The sequence below is a fragment of the Cyrtonyx montezumae genome, unplaced genomic scaffold (assembly GCF_038088225.1).
Source record: "Cyrtonyx montezumae isolate F1298 unplaced genomic scaffold, pur_monq_1.0 scaffold_8, whole genome shotgun sequence".
Lineage (NCBI taxonomy): Eukaryota > Metazoa > Chordata > Aves > Galliformes > Odontophoridae > Cyrtonyx > Cyrtonyx montezumae.
Window position 1 is genome coordinate 107984918 of NW_027072089.1, and position 24340 is coordinate 108009257.

Here is a 24340-nt window from a genome sequence, read left to right on the forward strand (position 1 = left end):
TGTGTTACTGCTTTTCCTGTGTGGGCTGCTCAGTGTCAACATTGGTTTGAACAAGGAGCTGTAGATCTATGCTTTTTGCTTTGGGAGATCCTAACATCAATTGCTGATGTGTTAGCCAGAATTGCTATTGTACTGGGAGTAACAGCAGAAGTGATGGTAGCATCCAGTGGATGGTTAGAACACAGACAAGATGTGAGCTACTAAAATCTCAGACAAACAAGATTTTCAACCCATTTTAGCTTTTATCTGGGGCTTCCTAACAGTACTGATTGGCCACTTAAAAACATGGAACATAGCATTCTCCATTATGGACAGCTTTCATAATATATTTTGAGATGAGAATGTAAGATACTTGGATTAAATTTATGTGAAGAATCAATGGAGTTTACCACTTAAAAAAAAAAATTCTTTTATTAGAGCTTGCTTTTATTAGGAAGATACTGCCCTGAAGGATTGAAAGAGGCAGGAAACCGATCTGCAGGATAATTGGTAGTATAAGATGAGACCAGATGGATATAAAAAATATAGAGAATGCAGTGCTTCTAAGTTGAAAATTCTCTGAAAATAGGATAAGATACTTTTATACCTCAAAACATAAAATCATCTGGGATGTTTTCCTTGAACTACTGCCTAAGGAATATAAGTAAAAAGATACACTTAAGCAAAAAACAATTAAAAAAAATGCAGCTGAATTTTGACGCTGGCTGTTATTTCTTACTGCTGTCAGATGTAACTATACAAACTGCAACTACAGTGGTTATTCTTTTATGTTATACGCGTGTCTATGAATTCATAATAAATAGACTTTTTTATAGGTAAATACAGTTTTATATTCTAGACATTTGTGAAGTTTGGAGAATGTATGGATTAGAAAGGTGGCTAATAAATCATTGTATGAGCATAGAAGTAGAGGAAATTATCTATTTTGCAAAAGAGATTCTTAAACGACCTCTACCACTGGAATAGACATGTATTCTATACAAATAATCTTGAGAAGTGAATTGCCATTAAACATCTTGCCACTTACTTATTTTTGAAGTAATTCATGTAGAACAAATTTTATCCACATTTAATTTGCAAGATTGGAGCTCTCAGAATGTAGTTAAGAATCAATGGGTTTTCAATTTCAGATTTAAAGTAGTAACATACATTTTACTTTCTTGTTAGACATCTTTTCAAGAGTGAATATAGTTTCTTAAAGTTCAGCGTAATGTTAAATCAGCAATATTTGACATATTTCTCATGTTTCATCATGAGACTGAGACTGGGCCACATGTTAGGTGTCAGAGACTTGTCTTCACAATGCAAGAGGTAGTACTTTGTATTAAACATGAAAGGTACAGTGTGGGAAGCAACTCACTGTACTAGAAACTGATAGAAGTAGAAAAAGTTCTGTCCTAAGATATTTGTGTGGGTTTTTTTGTTTGTTTTTTTTTTTTTTTTGTTTTGGTGGTGGTTTTAATAATCATAAAAGAAACAAAATTTAATACTAGGGAACTTTTAGGATAACTGTTTGGCTAGGATTAATGAGTATTATTACTGAGTATTCTCCAAGGAGTATTCCATTGGGACTGTGCTGAATTTCTTTTACTTGAGAAGATATTTGTTTCCGATCTGTTTTTACATCACACAACTGTTTCTTAAATGAGATACTTTCCATCAAGATGAGCAATTATATATATTTTATATATATATATTTACTTTTTTTTTTTTTTTTGGAACTGTTGAGCTCTGAAGTGTTTCAGAAGGAGACCTCCTGCTCACCTTTGTGAAAGGGTACAGACACCACTAATTATGTTTCCCCTGTCTCTCTCTTGCAAGGAAATATAATGATACACTCTTATTTAGGATTCTAGTTGAGTTACATTAATTTTGAGTGGGTTAAATACTTAGGAATAATTGTCTTCTCACACTAAACTACCATTAACCTGCCGTCTACTGTTACCAAGCTTAGATAGCTTCATATTCCCTCAGAGAATAGGGATTTAAACTTTGAAATATAAAAGGTGTAAAGATCTTATCTAAGTAGAAGCTGCATAAACTGGCAATACTCTGCGGGAAGTGAGTAATGGACAACACTATATAGTAGCAATGTGTTTCTACTTCAGAACAATTATGTTCATGTGTTTCAGAACACTGGAATGTTTACTAATTTCTACATAAAGCTTTATTTTTCATTCCACGTGCATCCAGTTCTTTGAGTAGATGTTTCTGTAGCTGTAGCTGTGAGAATTTGGAGCAAATTCTGTGAATAGAGGATGCATAAACCCAGGGTGTTTTTCCAGTAAATCTGTGAAGAAAATTGAACTGCATATCAGACTAAAATCATTGTTTGTATTCCAGTATTTAGGATCATATTCTAACTACCTTTCTGTTATTTGAAGAGTGACACCATCATTTAGGGAAAACAACTGCACTCAATAACTGAAGTTGTCTGATAATTAAATTTGACTCCAGAAACAATAAATAGAGTTGACACAATCTCATCATAAAGCTGTACTTTTTAATGTCATTTTTAATGCATCATCATAAGCTGACACTAGTCTTTCAGTTTAACAGTAATTAACATCTCTTGATTGTTTGTATTTGGCTTACAGTATGTCTCGATGTTATGTGTTCTGAATTGTAAAAGGTGCATGATTGTGCTGTTTCTGTTCAAGTTGTTTTTAATTAATAACTTCACTGTCCAGTGTTCTTTCAATAAGGGTACCTACTACAGTATTTGCATTTTTTTAGATATGGAGAAATTGGCATTTCAACCAAACTGAATGATGCATCTTAATATATAATTAGAGCATATATTTATATGTATATGCACATACATGTATACATGTTTATTGTTTTAAATCAGTTCTCTCACTTTTCATCTCCTCACCTTGAATTTCCCAAAACTCAGGCTTCTGGAAGGAATCAGGACTTTTCATGAATGCTGAAAACCATAAAGCTTGAGATTAATTAATATATATTTATTATATTTACTAGAAGAACTTTTCAAAATTCAGCACAGGCAGCATTAAATAAATGTCTAATGATTAGCAGATGCCAGACAATGCGGGAGTTCTCTACCTGTACAAGTGGCTTAGTGAGTCAAGCAACTGTCATTTTATTCCTTTGATCCCCGAGTTAGCATCTACTAAATTACGTGTTTATTTCCTCTTGTGATTACACAATAAAGTTCATTTAGTTTACATATTCAGTCTAAACATCTGCTATATTTTCATGTCAGAAATAAAATGCTGACTTTAATGTGTCCTTAGGCTAATCCACCGTAGCTGCTTTTCATTTGTATGGTTCTGTGATAGTTAAATTTTGAGAATTATCTGAGATTCTCAATAAACTTCAAGTACAAAAGGATTTGCTTTCAGTCAAGTTTGAATTTCAGCAGTCAAATTATAAGGAATTTGACTAATTATTATTATTAACAATAGCACTATCTCTTTCATAAAACTTTAAATATTAGAAAAATATTTTTACTAGTTCCAGTGAGGGTTGTTTTTTTTTGTTGTTGTTGGTTTTTTTTTTGTAAGGCTTAATCTTAGTCTTCAAATGCTACTCCTAAAATATACATGCAACAAATTTTTCTGCAATTAAATCATACAATAATGAACATCCTTTCAGTATACTATACAGTAGCAGTTCATGTACAAATCTATTTTAGCTTAATAATATCAGGTATTCAAAACATATTTAGCACTTTCACAGGATTTGTGTTAGGTTTCTCCTTTGGATGGTCCTGGCTTTGAATTTCAAATGCTACCTTTTGTAGCTGGTGGACTAAAATTATCAATCAATTAATTAATTAATTACTTTATTTATTTATTTATTTGTGTTAGAGAGTTCCACATCTGCCTTACACTGTTAGATCTTGGATGATGGGTTTTGATGAAGATGATGTATGTGATTTATATTTTGCTTTCTTTATTTGAGCATGGTAGCTTTTGGTTTGAGGTTTGTTTCGAGGTTTTTTGTTTGCTCTTAGCTGTCAGTCTACTTTCCATTTGAGAAATTCCTGATACTACTGCTAAATATAAACTCTTCTTTGAAAGAAAAAAGGAAAGAAACTTTAGGTAAATATCTAGTTTTTAGTAGAAATTGTGAAAGTGAAAAGTGCTTTCATCCCAAACACCTGAGAATATTTTTTTTTAGAGCAAAAGCAAAAATTTTCTTGATAGAAAAAATAATGAAGATACATGTTTTAAGCATGCTAGACTAAAACATCCTCATTTTTGGTCTGGAAGTAATGTGTTATACAGTAATATACTGTATTTGTCAAATAGGGGTAGTTTGAGTAATTTTTCTGTTGTTTTCCAAGCATCATTCTAAATATAATTTAGATAATATGAGCGGTACCCATTATTGAAAGGTAGTCTGTATTTGTACTAATACAGAGAATGCCAGTTTAGAAATGAGCCTGATTGCATGGTTCATTTTGTTCTCCTTTGTAGAGCCAGGCTGCGGCCCACTACAAAGGCACTAAACATGCCAAGAAGCTCAAAGCACTGGAAGCCATGAAAAATAAGCAGAAATCTGTTACTACCAAGGACAGCGCAAAGACTACCTTCACTTCCATCACTACCAATACCATCAATACCAGCTCTGACAAACCAGGTTAAGCGACAATCTTTGTTGTGGGTTGTTTTTTTTTTTTTTTCTGTTGTTGTTGTTGCTTTGTTTTGCTTTTCTTTCCCTTACTTCCATGTCTGTTTGGTTATGTGCTTGCTGCATTGATTCATGCTTGATCCATTTTTCTGTGTGGTACCGATTTCTTTTAGTACTTTTAGTACGCTGGTGAGAATATGACAGTCATGCAATCGATTTCTCTTTATGAAAAGAGGCTTGTCATTCTTTTAGAATAGAATGCAATTCTTACATTTTGGTTATTTTTTTATAACAGCTAAACTGTTACATATCAAGTGACCTAACCCTCATAGCATTTATGCAGTACCTGTCTATAAATTATTATTTATGGCATGTTTCTTTTGACCACAAATAAAACAGCAAATTGCACTAACTGTTTCTAGAAGCCTCTTGCTGAAGCATTGTTAGCTTAAACCTAGTTTTCATAAATTTCAAACATTACATTATTTTTTAAAGTGGCTATTGCATGGTTTTGAGCTGGAAAATAGCAGTATAACATCTATTCCACATAATCAGGTAAGTGTTGTTGATTACAATTATTCCACTTAAATGAGTCTTCAGAATGAAATCATATCTTTTAAATTGTTGAGTGGGTAAAAGGCACTCCTTTGCAAATAAAATCTATGTGAATGTTTTGCGAAGTCAACAGGGTTTGATTAAGATTGCATTTTTAATGCGGTATTATTCTACTGGCAATTTCAAAGGAAGGTTCTAAGTTCACTGAATGGTGTCCTAATATCTCGCAAGTTATGACTGCATTACTCATTCTGCCTATGAAGATGCACAGTTCAAGTACTTAGTCATATTCTACCCTACTTTGCCAAACAAACCAAAAACAGCAACTGCAAAAAAATTAAAGCTGTGAAAAATCAAAGACCTTTCTACTTATGCTGGAAGCTGCTCATTTTCAAGTATCTCTGACTCATGACTAGCACTGTAAATAGTTGTGCACTAACAAATAATTGCAAAAAAAATCAAAAAAATTCCTTGCACTGCTGACTCATGTCCAGCTTCTTGTCCACCGGGACCCCCAAGTCCTCCTCAGGGCTGCTCTCAAGGATTTCTTCCCCCGGTCTGTAGAAATACTTGGGATTGCTCCAGCTCAAGTGCAACACCTTGTACTTGGCCTCATTGAACCTCATTAGGTTCACATGGACCCATTTCTCCAGCCTGTCCAGGTTCCTTTGGATGGCTTCCCATCACCCTCCTCCCCCCCCCCCCCGCCCACCCAGCGTATCGACTGCAGTGCTCAGCTTGGTGTAATCTGCAAACTTGCTGAGGGTGCACTTGATTCCATCATTTATGTCATTGATAAATATGTTGAAGAGCACAAGTCCCAGGACTGACCCTTTGTGGACACCACTTGTGATCTATATGTATATATACGTATATATATAAAGATGTTTCTAAGCATACAAATATTTTCTGGTTTCTCCTATGCTACCTCTTCATAAAATTTGAGGCTTCATAGCAGTTTGAGGGATGTTGTACGGAAAGAGTGAATTATTGTTTACAAAATATGATCTAGCATCTTGAGAGAACAAGAAAAAACTAAGAGATATTTTAGCTTTGAATTACAAAAAGGTTATTTTCTTATGTTGTATTGGTTTGGAGGATTACTGAAGGTTTCCAGAAACAGTCAGTCTTTCCATCAGGCTTTGGATTAGATCCCTGACAAGATACTGTTCTGGATCCAAGGTCAGTAGTACAAATCCATATTTTTAACAGCATAAATACGAAAACATAAAAAAACTGGTTGCCCACAAAAGCAGTGATCTGTGCAGGAATTTATTCAGTTTTATACACTGTACGTAGCTTCTTGAATTAATGTTTTAGAATACGTGTATACATACATGTATGTACATGTATAAAAATATGCTCTGTACTAGAGATAATGACTTCAGTGGCATTCTATGAGGAAAAGAAATAATATTATTTGACAAGCAAACTAAAACCTGACTGACAAAATACTGAGAAAACTTATTCATCTTCTGACAAAATTTCTATTCAATCACTGGCATTAAAATAAAACAGGTAGCCAATTCAACAGAAATACAGGTGTTACAGATCAGCATTGATGTGAATGGTGGTCACAGTGACTGACATCCTTGGTACAAGTTATCCTCTATAGAATCAAATATGCAGAAAAATACATGTTCAATTTTGCATTGCCAAAATACTGAAAATTTCTGCAAAATATGACAAGTTAAAAAACCTTGTAAATCAGGTTTTCTTTCCTTCCCTCAATATTTACTTTACAGAACATTTAAGAGCAAAGTGTTTTCCGAAAGCCAGAATAGCATTAGAATATACTGTACTGCCTGCTTCCTTATTTTTCAAGGATTACAATAAAAGGCAAAAATTCTGATAGTGACAAGCACTTCTGAAGTAATAGTTATGCTAATTAATACCTTTCATGAATTGATCATTCATAACTAGAAATGAGTTCAATTTCCTTCATTTGTGATGATTTGCAGCAATAGTTTTCCCTACAGTATCTTAAAGCTTTGTGTGGAAGACAAATACTTGATCCCAAATATGCCAAGGATAAGGTCATGTTTGTATCACCTCCAATACATCATGTACAGCAGTGGTTAAATGGTGAATTACATGTCAGTCATAGTATATTGGTCAGGATTTCAATTTGCTGGTTCTGTGCATACTTAGCAGCCCAGCGAATGAAATACCTTCTAGAAATCTATGCTATGCTATGCTGTGCTATGAAGATTGTGAAAAAGACCAATAAATGTTGGAGACTATGCAAGCCACTATGTAAGTAAGCTCATTAAAACCTCTAATAAATGGTTCCTGACTGTATGTGTTAAGGACAAAATGTGAAATATGGGGTCATTTTTCTTATTCTGTGAAAGCCAAAATTCTTTTTTTCTTTTTTGTCTACCTTAAAGAACCTTTAGAATAATTACTTATTACTTAATTACTAGAACTTTAGAGATCTTTGGAGGGAATTTAAAACAGAGTTATATTGCCGGCCACATAATAAAAAATCACATTCTTAACATAAGAGAACTTTGCTACCTGTTCTGTTATTTCATATCCTCCTATCATCTGTACTTATCTGTATTTGTTTAGAACAGAAAGACAGAAGACATGACCATTCCAAATGGAAACTTATCTGGTTTTATTCTACAACAGCATTTCAGTATTTCTTGATTCTCTTAAATTAAGGGGTAAAAAAAAAAATCATATTTTCTCCATATGTTAATATACCTGTATATATATCTCCTTGTATAAAGTTGTTAATTGATCTTGGTAGCCTTAAAAATTGCTCCTGCTTTCATTAATTTTCATTAATTTTCCTCATTAAAATGCTTCGTACTTTCACTTTGGCTGTAAGAATTGATACTTTAGTTAAACTTTTCAGAATACATCTAGACTGATTTCCACCAGAGTAACTACACATCCTCTGCATTAAAATAATACTGGACTATATGTCTGGTCCTGCACTTGGATTTGTGGATTTAGAGTGACTGTCCAAGCTTATATGCATGTAAAATAATATCTTTGTAGTCATTATGTATGTCCAAATATAAATGGGCTCTCCACAGGCACATTATTATAAGTTAGGTCCTTTTTGTTAACAGAGAATTTAGCATGAATTAGATAATCTTTTTTTAATTGATTTTTTTTTGTCAGTGAGGAAGGACTAATAGATCTATCCAAGAAGGCAGCCATCATGACAGCAAAATCTTTAGAGTATCTTCTGAATTTTATGTGCTGTCTTAAATCTTAAAGTATTAAATCCAGTCAAGAGCCCTTGAAAACGCAGAAAAATGTTACGAATGTGTGAATGTCTTAATTACTAAGAGACCTCTGTGCTCTGAGGGAACAAAACAGAAACCACTCCAGATGTGTTCATGTCTCTGTTACATGAAGTAGTCCAGATCCAAGTACTGCAGATGTTTCTCATCCAGTGCTGAGTAGAGGGAAAGGATCATGTCCTTCAGCAATGCTCTTCCTAATGCAGCCCAGGATGCCACTGGCCTTCTGTGTGGCAAGGGCATGTTGTTAGCTGGTGTTCTTTCAGACCCTGAGTCCTCCACAAAGCTTCTTTCCAGACTCCAATACAGGCTGATGCCTGGGATTATTTCTGTTCAATTGACAGACTTTACATTTTTCCTTTCTTGAGCTTCAGGGGACTCCTGTTGTCCCATTTCTTCAGACTATCAAGGTCTCTGAATAGCAACACATCCATCTGGTATATCAGGCACTCATCCCAGTTTTGTTTTATCTGTAAACTTGCTTGCGCTATCTCAGCAACTGGGTCATTAATGAAGACTTTAAATAGTGCTGGCATTAATATCAGTCCCTGAGGGCCACTAGCTGACTGGCATTTTTGCTTCTGACCACGAGTCTTCCAATTCATACATGTTTAAGAACTAAGAAACTGTCAGGTAGAAGGAAAGGAATGGAAAAGAGAAAGGAAAAGGAAAAGGAAAAGGAAAAGGAAAAGGAAAAGGAGAAGGAGGAAAAAGGAAAAAAAAAAGAAAAAAAGAGAAAAAAAAAGGAAAAAAAAAAGGAAAAAGGATAGACTCAAAGCAAAATAAGAGGAATAAAATAGAAATATGTAATCTTATACAGATCACTAAATTCTCCTAATGCATAGCTTTAATAGGTTTGCACTAGTTTCCCATTAGGCAAATCACTTTGAATTTATGTAATATATATTACTGTTATAAAATACACTTTATATGCAATTAAAATAAGGAAAAGATCACTGATGGGACCTGATTGAAACACAAAGCTTTCTATTTCATTTTAAATTGTTTCTTTTTATCTTTCTGCTGAAATAGATGACAAATTTAGAGTTTTTATTTTCAGAGCTGTTATTTTCATTCATTTTACTCTTTTAACACTTGTTTTGTGCCTTCTTATATAATGTATTGTCTTTCTGTATCCTACCTTTTCTAATAATTCCATAGCATATTTTATCACCCTTCTGCAACCTTTAACTGTACTTCTGGGAACTGACTCAACAGTCTACAGATAACGGGAATAAAAGCTAAAAAGTTCTTGTTTCCTTACACCTACCTATTGTCTGTAGATATATAGGTAGTGGTGATAACATGTTGCACAGTATACAGTATATCTTACACTGTTACTACATGTATGAAGTAATAAATGAGGAGTAATTGCTTGGTGCTTAACATGGTGCAGACAGATTTCAGAGCAAGCTTTAGAACAGTATAATCTAGTTCTCAATCATCCAATTTTCATAACTGGTTTCTTTTCTAATTTTATTTGAATGAATACATTAAATGAAAATTTTAGTCTGGAAAAGGTGTTCCTATTTTCTGGTGCTCTTGTCATTTGGTTGGAAATTAGAGATTACTGATTCATCACTATCAATTCTTCTAATTGTGTGCTCAGAAAATTAAACACAGTCGTATTCAACCATGTTACAATGTCTTTCACTTTAAATCACCTATGCTTTGACTTTTCCACACTTCAGGCAATCTGTAGCTAACTGCAGCACAAAATGTTATCAGCATTGCACAGGCAGTTGTACCAATTTTACATTAAAGCTTGATGGTAATTTTGAAGACAATAGCTTCTCTTTTGATCTTTATGTAAAACTAGGGCTTTTTCTTTCTTTCCAAGTGTAGGTAAATGGTGATATAAAAAGTACAGTAATTTATATGTGCCTCAATTGATCATTAATGTGCAATAAAATCTTTCGTTTCTTGCATCTATATACTGAGAGTTTTGTCATATGAACACCGTGTGTTTCCTGTGGGCCCAGCTGCTTTTGTTTTGGATTGCCTTGACAACAATTTTATGCTTGAATAATCCTGATGATAAAAACTGCTGTCAGTCACAACATCTGTATCAGTGTATTGAATCAGTTTAAAAGTTCAGTACTAACAATGCTATTGTTTGTAGAAATAAAAAGCATATTCTGTTGAAATACTAGAGTCTTTCAAAGTGTTTCAGTGAAATATCATTTTGTTTCCTGATGCCCATAGTTTTAACTACTAGAAATCTTGGGAATAATATTCTGTTTATCAGGTATCTGTTCATCAGTTATTCATAATCACTGCTGCTAGAAAGTGGATCAAAAACTGCAGCATATATCTGCTTAATTCCTCGTTCTTCGTGTAGTGTGTTCTTGTTATGTTATGAATTAAATTGATACAAGTTCACCTTTGGGATTTCAGAAAAATCATGGTATATCAGTCCTTGGTTCTCTATTACATTTTGTAAACCATTAGATTCAGAAGCATTTTACTGTTGCGTACATGTTTATTTTGTTAGTTTATTGACTTATTTGGAACTGAGTGGACACTTTCTGATCAAATATTTTTTGATTAGTGGTTAATTTTTTCAAGTCTGAATTTTTTTCAGATGATGAGGTTTTGTTTCAAGGAAATGAGAAGAGTACATCTTTGTTTAAGTGATACATTTTCTTTCAGGTGACATGTTAACTGGGCAATATAGGAAAAAAATATGGTTGCTTATTACATAAGGACTGATGTTTGTTTTAGTTAGTTCTTGGATTATTATTTTTTTTATATATTTTTAAGGCAAAGGAAGGTTCACCTCCAGAGATTAAGAGCTTACTTAGACTGTAATTTTTCATATTTCTTTTTTTTCCTTTATTTTTGTTAATGTTGTTTGTTTGTTTTTGTTTCTATCATATTCCAAAAGATAGAACCTAAACCAAAGTAAGAAAGTGTGATTGAGAGAATGAGTAAATGTACTGTGCTAAACATTTGTTTCCATTACTGTACAATGGCTTTATGGCACCATTCAGAGTGGTCTGAAGACCACCAGAGAAAGAACAGATAGATGTATTAACAAATATAGAGGTATCTATACCTGTCTCATATTCAGCCTATTGTCCATGGTCTACTAATGGACAGTCAGCTGAATATGAGCCAGCAGTGTACCCAGGTGTCCAAGAAGGCCAATGGCGTCCTGGTTTGTATCAGTAATGGTGTGGTGAGCAGGATGAGGGAGGTAATCCTGCCACTGTACTGTATTGGTGAGGCCTCACCTGAAGTATTGTGTTCAGTTTTGGGCACCTCAATATAGAAGGGACATTCTATAGGCAACAAGGCTTGTGAAGGGCCTTGAGAATATACCCTATGAGGAGTGACTGAAGGAACTGGGGCTGTCTGGTCTGGGGAAGTGGAGGCTGAGGGGAGACCTTATTGCTCTCTTCAAATCCCTGGAAGGTAATTGTAGTGAGAAGAGGATTAGTCTCTTCTCACTAGTGACAGGTGACAGGTAAATGGTCTCAAGTTGTGCTGGGGAGGTTCAGATTGGATATAAGGAAAAACCTTATGGAAAGGGTTGTTAAGCACTGGAATAGGCTCCCCATGGAGCTGGTTGAGTCACCATCCCAGAATGTATTTATGCTCAAGGGTGTGTGGTTCTCAGGGGACATGATTTAGTGGTGGGTAGTTAGAGTTAGGCTATGGTTAGGTTGTGTTTGGACTTGATAATCTTGAAGATCTTGGTCCAATATGAGCATTTTTATGATTCTATGATCCGCTGTTCCTGAACTGTTTCATTAACCATTTGCATTAAAAGAACTCAGCACAGCAGAAGTTACTATCCTAGAAACAGACTACCCTATGTTCATGTTATAGGCATTTTCAGATACAGGCTGGAACTGAGTACCAGTCCAAACTACTATAACCACAAGCTGTGTGTGCCCTTTTGGCCAAGAAGGCCGATTGTATCTGAGTGTGTGGCCAGCAGGTCAAGGACGGTTCTCCTCCCCCTCTACTCTGCTTTGATGAGGCCACATCTGGAGTGATTTGTCCAGTTCTAGGACACATGGGTCCTCGGTTCAAGAAAGACAGGAAAATACTGGAGAATCCAGCAGAGGACTACCAAGACGATAAGGAGTGTGGTGTATCTCCCTTACGAGGCAAGGTTGAGAGACCTGAGACTGTTGACCCCAGTGAAGAGAAGAATGAAAGGAGTCCATATCAATTCTTATAAATATCTAAAGATATCTAAAGGGTGGGTCAGGATGGGATAGGGACAGGCTCTTTCCAGTGGGGCACAGTGACAGGACAAGGGGCAACAGAAACTGGAATAAAGGAAGCTCCATTTGAATGAGAAAGAACTTCTTTACTTTGAGAGTTATGAAGCACTGGAATAGGCTGCCCAAGGAGGTTGTGGAGTCTTCTCTGGAGGTACACAAAAACTGCTTGAATGCTTTCTTGTGTAACCTACTATAGGAAATCTACATAATCACCAGAGATCCCTTCCAACAAAGATAACTCTTCAGTTCTGTGATTATGTGAACAATATTAAAAACTATTTTTGCAACAATGATGTTTATTCTATCTTTAAGTAACTTATATAAAGTATTAGAGGATAATTTATTTATTTTCTCTTCTGTAGAATTCTCACAGGTGAAATTCTTCTGTACCAAATCATTCTTTTGCTAAGATCTACCTTCCACTCACTATAGTTAGGGTGTTAGACTGGAGAAGAATCTCTTTTAAGTTCAGTCCCAGTAGAACAAAGATAAAATAAACTAAAATATCAAGCAGGAACAAATACTTCCTCATCTCCTGCTGTTATCCCCTTTTTTTACTCCTCACAAAGTTCTCTCCCTTGATTTCACACACACACAAAATATAAATAAATAAATGGATAAAAATATTGAGTACACAGAGAAAAAAATACATCCAACAACTGATTGTTTTGAGGTTTTCTGGTACTGCAGTTGCAAGTCATATAAATAAGCATCAGCTAAACTTAAGCTTAATTAGTTATCCTTATTAACAGCAAAGATCAAGTTACCTAGAGATAATGCTTAGTTGTAGCTGCAACACCTGTTTGAGGAGGTAAGCAAACATGTAATAGGTGTTCATGCATATGAATTCTGTGCTGCTTAGACTTGGTTTACTTTTCCGTGTAATAGATGCCTGAGCTAAACCTCATGTGCAACTTCAGGATAGATATACATTAAGATTCTCTTATTCTTTTAGTATTTCAGACACCTGAAAGAATTATGTATTTCTCATTTCATCTTTCCACAAACCATATTTCACCTTGATAAATAGAATAGCAATCTCTTAGTATTAAAACTCTTGTATTATGGCATATTCATAACCAAATTAATGTCAAAATGGTTTATGTTACTATGAATGTAAAAGCTGCTGAGTAGTATTATAGGAAATAAATGAATACAAGAATAAATCCATACTTAAGGGAAATAAAAAGACTCCTAAAAGTTGCATACAAGAACCAAGGAACCATATATGATAAATTCAGTATGAGAAGATAAAAAAAACAGGCTACTTATTTTATCTTGATGATAACATTAATGTTTAAATGCCTTTTTTGCTAATGGCAGCATTGAGTGTATTTAAACACAAGTATTTAATTAGACAGCAATACTGAAAAAGTTACATCTGAAAGTTTTAAAAGAAGCAGATAAATAACTCATTGTATTACTGTCAGTTTTTTGTGTATTATAGACACTGGAAAATCCAGAGGACTAGAAGAAAATAAACACTGTGTCAGTATTCAAGAAAGGTAAAGAGGATAATTCAAGTAATTATAGATTTATCACTGTGACACCAATTTTGGGAGAAATAAATCAAAAGCTGTCAGAGGAACTGAACAAGCAAGTAAATGTGATCAATTAATTAATGAAAATCAATATGAACTGACAGAAAGTCTACCAAAAACTGTTTTTATGAGAGTATATATTAAATTGATTTAAAAAAACCATACTGATGCTTTGTGCTAGCTCTGTTTTAGGACATACAGAGGTTAAAAGTTATCTAAATTACCAGAATTATGCAGAATGAATATGGAACATATTAAGTGCATATAAGCCTGCTAATTTAGGGCCCTGGAATGCAATCAATTTTCATGAGTTTCTGTAGATATGTTATAGTGAAGTAATTTTGGAATTGGTTCTCCATCATCAGATACCTGTAGGAAAATGAAGAGTTTTACAAATGTAAAATAGCACAAAATTTAGGGATATAGGTAATTAATAAATATGTGTAAATAATCACTATCTGAACTGGAGATTTAGTCAGTCAATTGTTCTTAATCTGATAGGATGTATTGTTCCCATGGAAGAACATTAAAGGATGTTTTTGAAAGGTGGGGGACTTCATGAAAGATTGAAAAAGACTTCGGAGTCTGTGTCAATTTTAGCTACACATGAAACACTGATGTAGTGATGTTCACTCAGAACCTTGTGAAAAAAGTATTTATTGAGGACACCAAAAGAACATATATATATATATATAATTACTGGAAATGAAATGCATTATTATTTACAAAGAATATAATCACAGAGATCTAATATGATTATTTAAATATGATTTAATAGTGAACAATGACACAAATGCATTTAACTTTATCAAGTAGAATGTAAAGCAGTGTGTTTTATTTTTTCATCCAATCAAATTAAAAAAGAAAAAAAAGAAAGCATGAAAACAGCAATCTAAGACTAGTACTTAGGAGATATGACAGTATGCAAAGAGTGGAAGTGAAAAGTATGCACCTTCGTTCTACAAACAAGACAAAATATTTTTAGCACTGAAAAGGTTTATATTACATACCAAATGTCATATGGGGTTCACATAGTCATTTGACCAAAGTTACTAGATTTGACTCAGGAATTAATGGTAGTCTTTTCAGCATTGCTCAGTCTTAAATTAGAATACTTTAAATACTTTGTCTTCTTGATTCTCCCAGTAAAAATTTCTTTGATGCTAGTAGTCCGCATTATTCATCTTGTACATTATACATTTTAGATGCTCTGTAATGAATTCCTTTATGTGTCACATGTGATAGTACCGATTAATACGTGAGACTTATTCAGTTGACTTCAAATAATATACAATCAAGAACAAGAATTGACTCTTGAAACAATTCCTCCCCAGATCATAAAACCTTTTCTTTCCATGTTTTGCACAGGATTGGATAATAAAATCTTAGACAATGTTATTTGCTCATAAAGATTTTCTGGATAGACCTAGTATTTATAGTGCAAAGCTGTGTTCTTAATTGTGTCAGAAAATTTACTCTATATAATTAAAGGTATTTTATGTCTTTGGAAATCTATTTTTTGGTACTCTTACACTTTGTGTAGTTTTTTCTTTTTCTGTCATTACCAGAATTTGAATTAATTGAGACAATTGAAATTCATGTTTTAATTCCCAAATTGTATACTTCTAAGCATTCTTCTCATTCATTTCAATTGGAACTTACAGTTGTCTTCTTTTCCTTGTTTCACCTTTGATTATTTTTAAGCTATAAATAGAATATTAGAATATTCATTTTAGGAGATTCAGAAGGATTTCCTAATTTAATCCAGTAGATCTTCACAGGCAGAAGCCTAAAATAAAATCTTATTTTTATCACATTTATCAAATTATCTTATTTCTGTTTGGAAATAGCCGTTTTCTTACAGTAGAGTCCTCAGATCATAGGTGAGCTCTTTAATTCACTCCCTTTATCAACAGAGTCCTGAGGTATCTATCATGCAGTTTTAATCCTTTGCCATATTCTTTTACTATTTCTGTTTTATTTTCTGCTTAAAGTCTGAAGTTTTATCTTAGCAGAGCCTTCTGCAAGGTGTATCCACATATTACCTACTTCAGCCGTTTAGTAGAATTCACTTGAAGTAGCTGCCCTGCAACTACTGATATCTTCAATAGGGGATGATTTCCAATTTTTTTCTGGCTTTAACAAAATATCAGCAGCCATTGATGGTGATCTTTAAATAAGTGGCAAATCTTCTCACACTTATTCTGCATGTGATTCCTATTTCCTTGTTAGGCAAACAGAGTGGGATAATGGTTTGCAGAGGTAAGTGCATTTGTCTTCTATAGAATACAAGTGAGCTTCAACAGTATAATTTGTCTGATTGCTAGAGGGGACATCTCAAGTGCACGCAAAAAAGGGACAATGCTCACACCAGCTTTGAGTATGCAACTTGGGGAAGGCTTTTATCTACACAGTATCTCACACTGTGAATGAACTTTTTTATACCTGAATTTTAAACCCAATAAAAAATTCTTATTATGGAGATAAGCTTGTGACTGAAACTCATGAAAGAGTACAGCTCTTATTATTATTACAGCTGCTCTGTCCCCCTCTTTAATTACAGCTAACTCCCGCTGTAATTTTAAGATTTTAGCAAATCCTGGATAAATTTAAGCCAAAGAAGAAAATAAAGAGAATTGTGAGGTAGCCCACTCTAATTAACATTCTAATTAACAGTATTGCTGTAAACATTTATTTCTTGCAATGTTTTCATCAATCAATGATAGTTTAGAGGAACAAGTTACTTGAAATCACTGTCTCCTTATTTCCTTCAGGTAATGATCTTCCTAGTACTTTAAAGAGATTTAAAAAATTCCAAATTTCACTCTCTTGAACATTTCAAAATCAGCCTTTGAAATGAGAAAACTGAGGAAAAAGTGCAAAGGAATAAAGAAAAAAGTCTAATTGTTGTGGATACTGTGGTTATTCATCCAGAGCAGATAATTAGATTCTGTAATAATTTGTATGTATTATTCAGTTTGTTACTTGATGCTGTTCACACATGAAAAATATTGACAGAACGTTAGAGAAAAAGAATTCTCACTCTTTTGATCTTTCTGGAGCTGTGCTACTCTAAACTTGGTGCTTTTGCCTTCCTCAAAAACTGTGGACACTCTATCTAATCAAGATGGCTCTCATTACAGAACTCATGAGATATACTGCTGACATTTCTAGCCTTAAATACTTGAGAGTGCATTTATCTTCTTTTGGTAGTGTGTCATCATGCTCTGAGCAACACCTATTGTAAAGATTGCTTGCTTTATGTTTGACAAAGAATAGTTTCCAGTGGCTGAGCCCACCCTTCTTATCTACCGAGTCTTTTACTGCCAGTTTGAAGAACTTACTTATCTTTTCGAAGGTCATTACTACACACTTGAGCGGTCTCTGAATGGAGAGACAAGATATTTTGTCAAAGGGGAAGGCTATGTGATGCATTTTTTGTTGTTGTTATTTATTTATGAATGTATCCCTTAAGTATCTCAGAAAATAAATTCTTATTTTCAGAACTAATAATTAAAATAATGTATTACTAATTGCTTCAAGTTTTTGTTTGAAACATTAATTATAATTTATTTTAAACTGTTTTTTTCTTCACAATCTGACTTGAGTATCTGAAGAATTGTATTGGCAGTTGTGTTTATATATTAACCAGAGATATGCCTTAGGAAACTTAAATGTTTGATCATTTCACAGCCAGTGTAAGAAATTTGTTTATTTAAATTAAATTCAGTTGTGGTTATCATACAAGAAACCATGCACCAGAAATTGAAACTGGTTTGTAGTTATACAGAGTAGTTGTGAAAAGATGCATTTCCATCGTACTTAATAGTTGACAGAATAATGAAACTGATCAATATCAGAGAAAACATAAGAAATGGAGAAAATTGTAGTGTGGTTGGTGTTAAATTATTTTGTAGCTCTTTGTTTGAGGACAAAATAGACTATTATAGCAAACAAACAAACAAACCTTACAGTAACTATTTTAGAACTTGTTTTTCAATTCTTTATCCCAAGTGCATTAACTAACATATTAATGAAATTAAGCTAAGATTGTGGTGTAATTGCTGAGTCATGGATTCTATCCTGCTTGCATCAGTGTTCTGCAATTTTTTTGTTATAGTAGCTCTTGCCCTTGTACCTATGGCCATACGGACACATTTTATTGTTGAAAAATGTAAATGTATTTTATTATAGATGGGGCAGCATTAGTCATCAATGGCAATTTATTTTATGACAATGACAATGTATTCTATGAAATTATATTGCTTTTATGTATCCTCTGAAACTTAAAAGCCTATTTCTCCACTCACATCTCACTACAATTGAGTAGACCTGTAGTAAACTTGACTGCCAGGTTTCTTCTGCTTTATGCTTGTAAAAGTTCTGACTGTGATGAATAAACATTAAACTACAAGTCATCTAAGAAGAGAGAAAGAAAAAATTTGTTTATCGTAAAAGAAGACTGAAATCACAGATAAGTAAAGGGATTTACTTCCACTTAAAACATATCTCTTAAACTGAAAACATCATAGCAATATCTGTATCTAAAAGTTTCTGAAAGGGCTGAATCCAGTTCTGTTTTTCATATGGTCTAGTAAGCCAAACTCAGCTTAGAGAGGTTCTTACTGGTGAATAGCTGTTATCAAACTTGTATTACTGAGGAGTTGGAAGAAGAGAGGAAAGGGTAAACTCAAATAAAAAGGAAAATCTTTGTATTTAAGTAAGCAATTATCGGAGGTTCTGCTTGTATTAATATTGTCTGAGCACATTATAAAGCATTTGTCATAGCTAATGCATTCCTGTCAAATCAAGCAATATTAGAAGAGGACTTTTATAATGAATATTAATATAAGAGACAGCCATAAGTGAAGTAAATTATAGAGGCATGTAAATGTGTTATTAGCTGCTACTGCAAAGTACTCTACCACTGTAAATCAATTTCTTCCTATAATATAACTAAAAAATTAGGCCACTTGGTACTTGTCTGCACGCTGCTGAGCACCGATATGAGTTTTCAGGTACTTTGCTCATGTGTCTAGTTCTAAATTAAAAATATTCATGAAAATGAATTTACAGCTTGTTTGCTCAGCTTTTTTAAATGTGCTATATTTTTGGCACAGTTCACAAATTCTTTTTCCACACATCAGAATACCTATCTTCCATCCAGCCATCTATGATAATTTAGGCAAGGTAAAGCACAATTTTGACACTACATCAGAAATAAAATGCACGAGTTCATATTGTGACTGTTTCTTTTGATCTAGCTCTTGGATTGTGCCAGTGTTTTGTTTGCTATTGTTTAATTCAGGTTTGTTCGATCTTGATTTTCATTGTGAAAATATGCATCATGATTTTGGGGGGGAATTTTTTGCATTGATCGCAATTTTGATGTGGATTTTGGATTAGGAATTGAAATCCAGGTTTGCCATGCTGAAAATTTTGTACATGAAAATAGGCTTCAACATTCGTTAAATCATTATAAATTCATCATTATACATTATTGTACAGTGAAGTTATAGTTGCCATCTGTGGTTGTTATTTGGATCTTCTCAGATTCTTAATAAGTATATAATCACTACAAAAACTTTTAAGGTATATATAATATATATATGTAATGAAGATAAAAACTCATTCATTATTTTTAGTGTTTTAAATAGAAAAACAAAGGTTCTTTTCATATTGGCTATTGAGAGGTAATCAGATTAAAAATTCTTGTGGCTTTGAAGATAATTGCCACATTAATGCTGTTAGTGGTGTTGCCATTGTCATTGTTCTGCCTTGATGACTAACATTGCCCAATCTATAATAAAAACAAGAGTTCCTCATGTAAATCGTGGCAAATTGAGAATCAGCCTTTCTCTTTCTGTTTGTTTGCTGTTTTCTTTGTTGTTTTTGTTGTTGGTGTTTTGTTGTTGTTGTTTGTTTTTTAAAGAATTAAGAAATCAGGGATTCATTAGGTCAAAAATTAACTAGTTAAACAATCAAGTTACATAATTTTAATGTAGTGATGAAAGATACACAGATGCCAATCTCAACACCAAGGACTGTTGATACATTTTGTATAAAGCCATTATTAACAGAATACATAGAAGAGCTCAAATCAAATATTGTATGCAGATCTTCACTGAAGGAAAGGATCCTAGTCAATGAAAATGAGAGTGCATGGCCTCTGTATTCAAAAGTGAGTTATAAATCTTTTCAGATGGATTGTCATATGGATTTTCTTTTCACTAGCCCCACTCTCAGGGTCTCTGAGTGTCTAAAACTGGATGCTCAACATTATAAAAATTGGAACTCTTAAAATTAATATTGAAATATTCTTTCATATTTTGTCATCAATTTAGCTAACAAAATGATCAATCTGTAACACTCAAATAACCTGCTTGGGAATAAGCCAACAACCTCTCTAGACTTTGTGACTATTTTTGTTTTTCTACACATTGAAATGACAAAAAAGATTTTCAGATAACTTTCATCCATGTGTCATTGCTCCTTATAGTTGGTTATCTATCTGAAATTTGAGCAAAGCTGAAGAAAAATATATTTTGACAACAGGTTGTTTGTACCTTTCAGTCCTTCAACATGTAGATCTTCAGTGTAACTAGGGACATAAAGCTGAGAGCTATTAAGGTAATAGCTATAAGTGAGGTAACATGTGAGTGGAACATAAACGTTTAATGCTCTTCTAAGTCCTGGGTAGTGATTCAGAGATCTACTTTTCGGAAACTAAGAGGGGGATGAAAAATTGGACACACAAATAAATTCGGCTTGAATTTATGTCACCCAGGATTAGGTAATTTGAGTTAATTTTATGGAAAGATATCGTTTATACTGGATGAAATGAAGTCATCTCTTCTAGAGGACATTTAGTCTTATTATTTGTCTCCTATCTCTTTTCAGAGCTTAGAGTGAGTTGCTCAGGTGTTAGACATCTGAAGCTGGGCTAGGTTTGTTGTTTTAATATATATATAACTTCGAGGAACATTCATGGTGTTTTAGCACTCTTTAGTTTTTTAATTTAAATCTGTCAGTCCTGGTTTCATCTGGGACAGAATTGACTTTCATAATAGACTCTGGTTAATGTTATGTTCTGGCTTTAGGAGAAAAACAATATTGATAACGCATTGATGTTTTAGTTGTTGCTGAGCAGTGATGCAGAGAGCCAAGGACATTTCACATTTCAACTTCTGATACTGCCCTGCCAGTGAAGGAGCTGGAGGGCACAGGGGGCTGCAAAGAGACAAAATGATGATACTTGACCCGAACTACCAAAGTGATATTCCATACCATGTGATACCATGCAGTAACTATTATAAACTGGTTAAGTTGGCTGGGGGAGGCTGATTCTCAGGGATTGGCTGGTCATCATTTCATGGGTGGTGGGCAATCATGTCGTGCATCATTTGTTTTGAATCATTATTTTTTTTCTCTTTTTTTTCTTTTTTTTTGTTGTTGTTTGGGTTTTTTTGTTGTTGTTTGTTTTTATTCTCAACCTATGATCCTATGATCCCTTTTTCCTCTGATTCTCTCTCCCATCCCACTGGAAGGAAGGGGAATGGCTGTGTGGTACTTAGCTATCCTCTATGTTAAACCACACTACCCTACATTATTTCTGACATTACTAACTGTATTTCTGTATGTTGAGGTACCAGTGAGAACTAAACTTGAACTTCTGTCTTTATGATTCCCACTACTTTCTTCCTGAAACACATAATTACTTTCATACATCTACACCTTTTAGCCTTTTCTGAAAAGAACAAGCTTCTAAAACTAAATGTGCCTGTCAAGTTCTGGCTCTGCTATGCCTCATTCGTTTCACAACTGTGACAGGCTAGCTTGCTATATAGCACATTACTGTAGGATGCTTTCTAAACATGTTTTATTAACAATGGATCTTCAAATGTTTGCCCTAAATGAATCTCCAAACAAGATAGTCCTTAACAGGTCTCTGTTTCCTTCAAATTAGAGATAGTAAAAGTAATATAATGGCTATGTTTTAATAGCATATTCCCCATCTTCAATCTCAGTGCTTCACAGAGGCCAATTTAAAACATCTGTTTTCCTCTCAAGCTACTCATATACATATGCAGCATTTTCATCTATCTTTAGCTTGACATAAGAGGCACTGGGAACACTTAGTTAAGCCAAAAGCAACAGTTTTTCTTGCAGGCGATCGCTCTTCATTGTAAAAGACTAATCTTTAAATAGCTGTGGGAACTTTCAAACTCTTAATCCCATACACACTGTTTATTTCAGCTTTTGGTGGCTTGTGAAGTAGGTGGGCTGCTCCAAAAATAATGCCTCCTATTTATTTCCACAGAAACCACATCCGATAGAAATAGCTCAATAACATTATTTGATAGAGACCAAATACTCAGCTACAAACAACAACAACAACAATAAATTCAGCTTACTCACCATGATTAGCTATGCATTTTTGCCAACGATGAACAAGACTCTACATGTAGTACTCCAAAATCTGAATCAGCAGATGTGAGTCATTGTTTCACAGCTGCTAGGACTGCATCATTGCTAGGAAAATGTTGCCCATGCAGTTCATCTTTCACTGGCCCAAACAGATGGAAGTCAGAAGGTGCCAAATCTGGACTATACAGTGTGTGTGGTAGGACAGTCCATCCATGATTGGCACTGTGTTTCATGATCTTCAAACTGGGATGGGGCCTGGCATTATTGTGCTGTAAGAGAAAGCTTGTCCTCTTCTCTGGCCTGATTCTGCAAGTTTGAGCCTTCAGTTTAATCAGTGTCAAGATGTAGTGGTCAGAGTTGATGGTTCATCTCGATTATGGGAAACCTATAAGGATCACCTCTTCCCTTCCCCAAGAGACAGTGCATACAACTTTATCTACTGAGGGCTGCATATTGAACTTTGAAATCACATGTTCTACTATTTTGACTCTCGCTTGCAGTGGTGATACAATATTTTGTAATGATGTGGATCCAGGGAACTATCACCTTCAAACCTGCATTGGTACAACAGATCCTGACAAATTTGCTTATGATGATCTTTCTGTTCTTGTGTGAACATTTGCAGGAACCAAATGGTGCAAACTGCAATATTCCGATGAGACCACCATTCTTTCCAATACACTGAAGCTAATATTCAGCTTCATGCACAGTTCTCATAACCTGCTGATTTATGTAGTGAGCTGATTGATATGTTCTATGATTGTTTTAACAGTTCTATATTAAAGACATGTCCATCAATTCATGAACAATTGTATATAAAATTATTTCTTATTGTGGCTTTCGCTTTCTTCTTAACTTTTTATACAGTTAATTTTATATTCTTATATTTCTTCTATATTTGCAGAAAGGAAAAAAAAGAAAAAGAAAAAATGCAAGTTATCCGTCCTACAAATTGAGCTTACATCTTTTCATCATCAGGAAATGATGAGTTTACTTCAGTGAAATGAAACTATTTTTAACAAAATGCTCTTGGGAATGGAAGTGAATATCATTTCGACAAGTGTTGCTTTCTTAGTTCAGTGAAATGAGAAACCTCTAAAAATATAGGTTTCTGTCTTCCTCCCTTTGTAAGTGAAGTTAGTCCACTCAGGTCCAAGGTTTGGAATTTCTGCTGTTACAAATACATTCATCTGTGCTATCTTAATTACTGCTTACAAGGTTGAAATCTCATTAATTGTATCAGTTTACTATTATTCCTGAGTATTGTCAGTGTACCGTAAGGAAATACATCATTTTTTTCCATGTTTCATGAATGTGATTTGTTCCAAATTTCAGCAAAGTAAATCCAGAAAGTCAAGTATTCCATTTAAGTATTCTTCTGCAATCCAGTAAACCAAGTAAATCTATTAAAAAACAAACAAACAAACAACAACAACAACAAAAAAAAAACAACAGAGAAATAAAATAATTTAGCAATTATTATAGTTCCTTGAAAATGAAAATTTTGAGGCAGTGTTTAATTTTCACTAAAACAACATCAAAACTGTTTTCCATGGGATAGTAACTGGAATTTCCTATTTATGCTTTATCCTAAGAGAAGTATGAAACTACAGTGTCTTTCACACTCCCATGTCAGCTTCCATCAAATATAAACTTTTCTAAAAGTCAGTACACACACTAACATAACTGATCAAAGTTTTATTTAAGATGTTTAACA

At 33.9% G+C, this 24340-nt stretch overlaps 1 protein-coding gene across 2 annotated transcripts in view; it reads left to right on the plus strand.

The window, feature by feature from the left end:
• Positions 1–24340, plus strand: part of ZNF385D (zinc finger protein 385D) — a 377949-nt gene that overhangs the window by 317993 nt on the left and 35616 nt on the right. For both annotated transcript variants that reach the window (XM_065753483.1, XM_065753484.1), the window contains exon 5: positions 4446–4608. In XM_065753483.1, coding sequence (XP_065609555.1) covers positions 4446–4608 — 163 coding nt within the window. The remainder of the gene's footprint in view (positions 1–4445; positions 4609–24340) is intronic.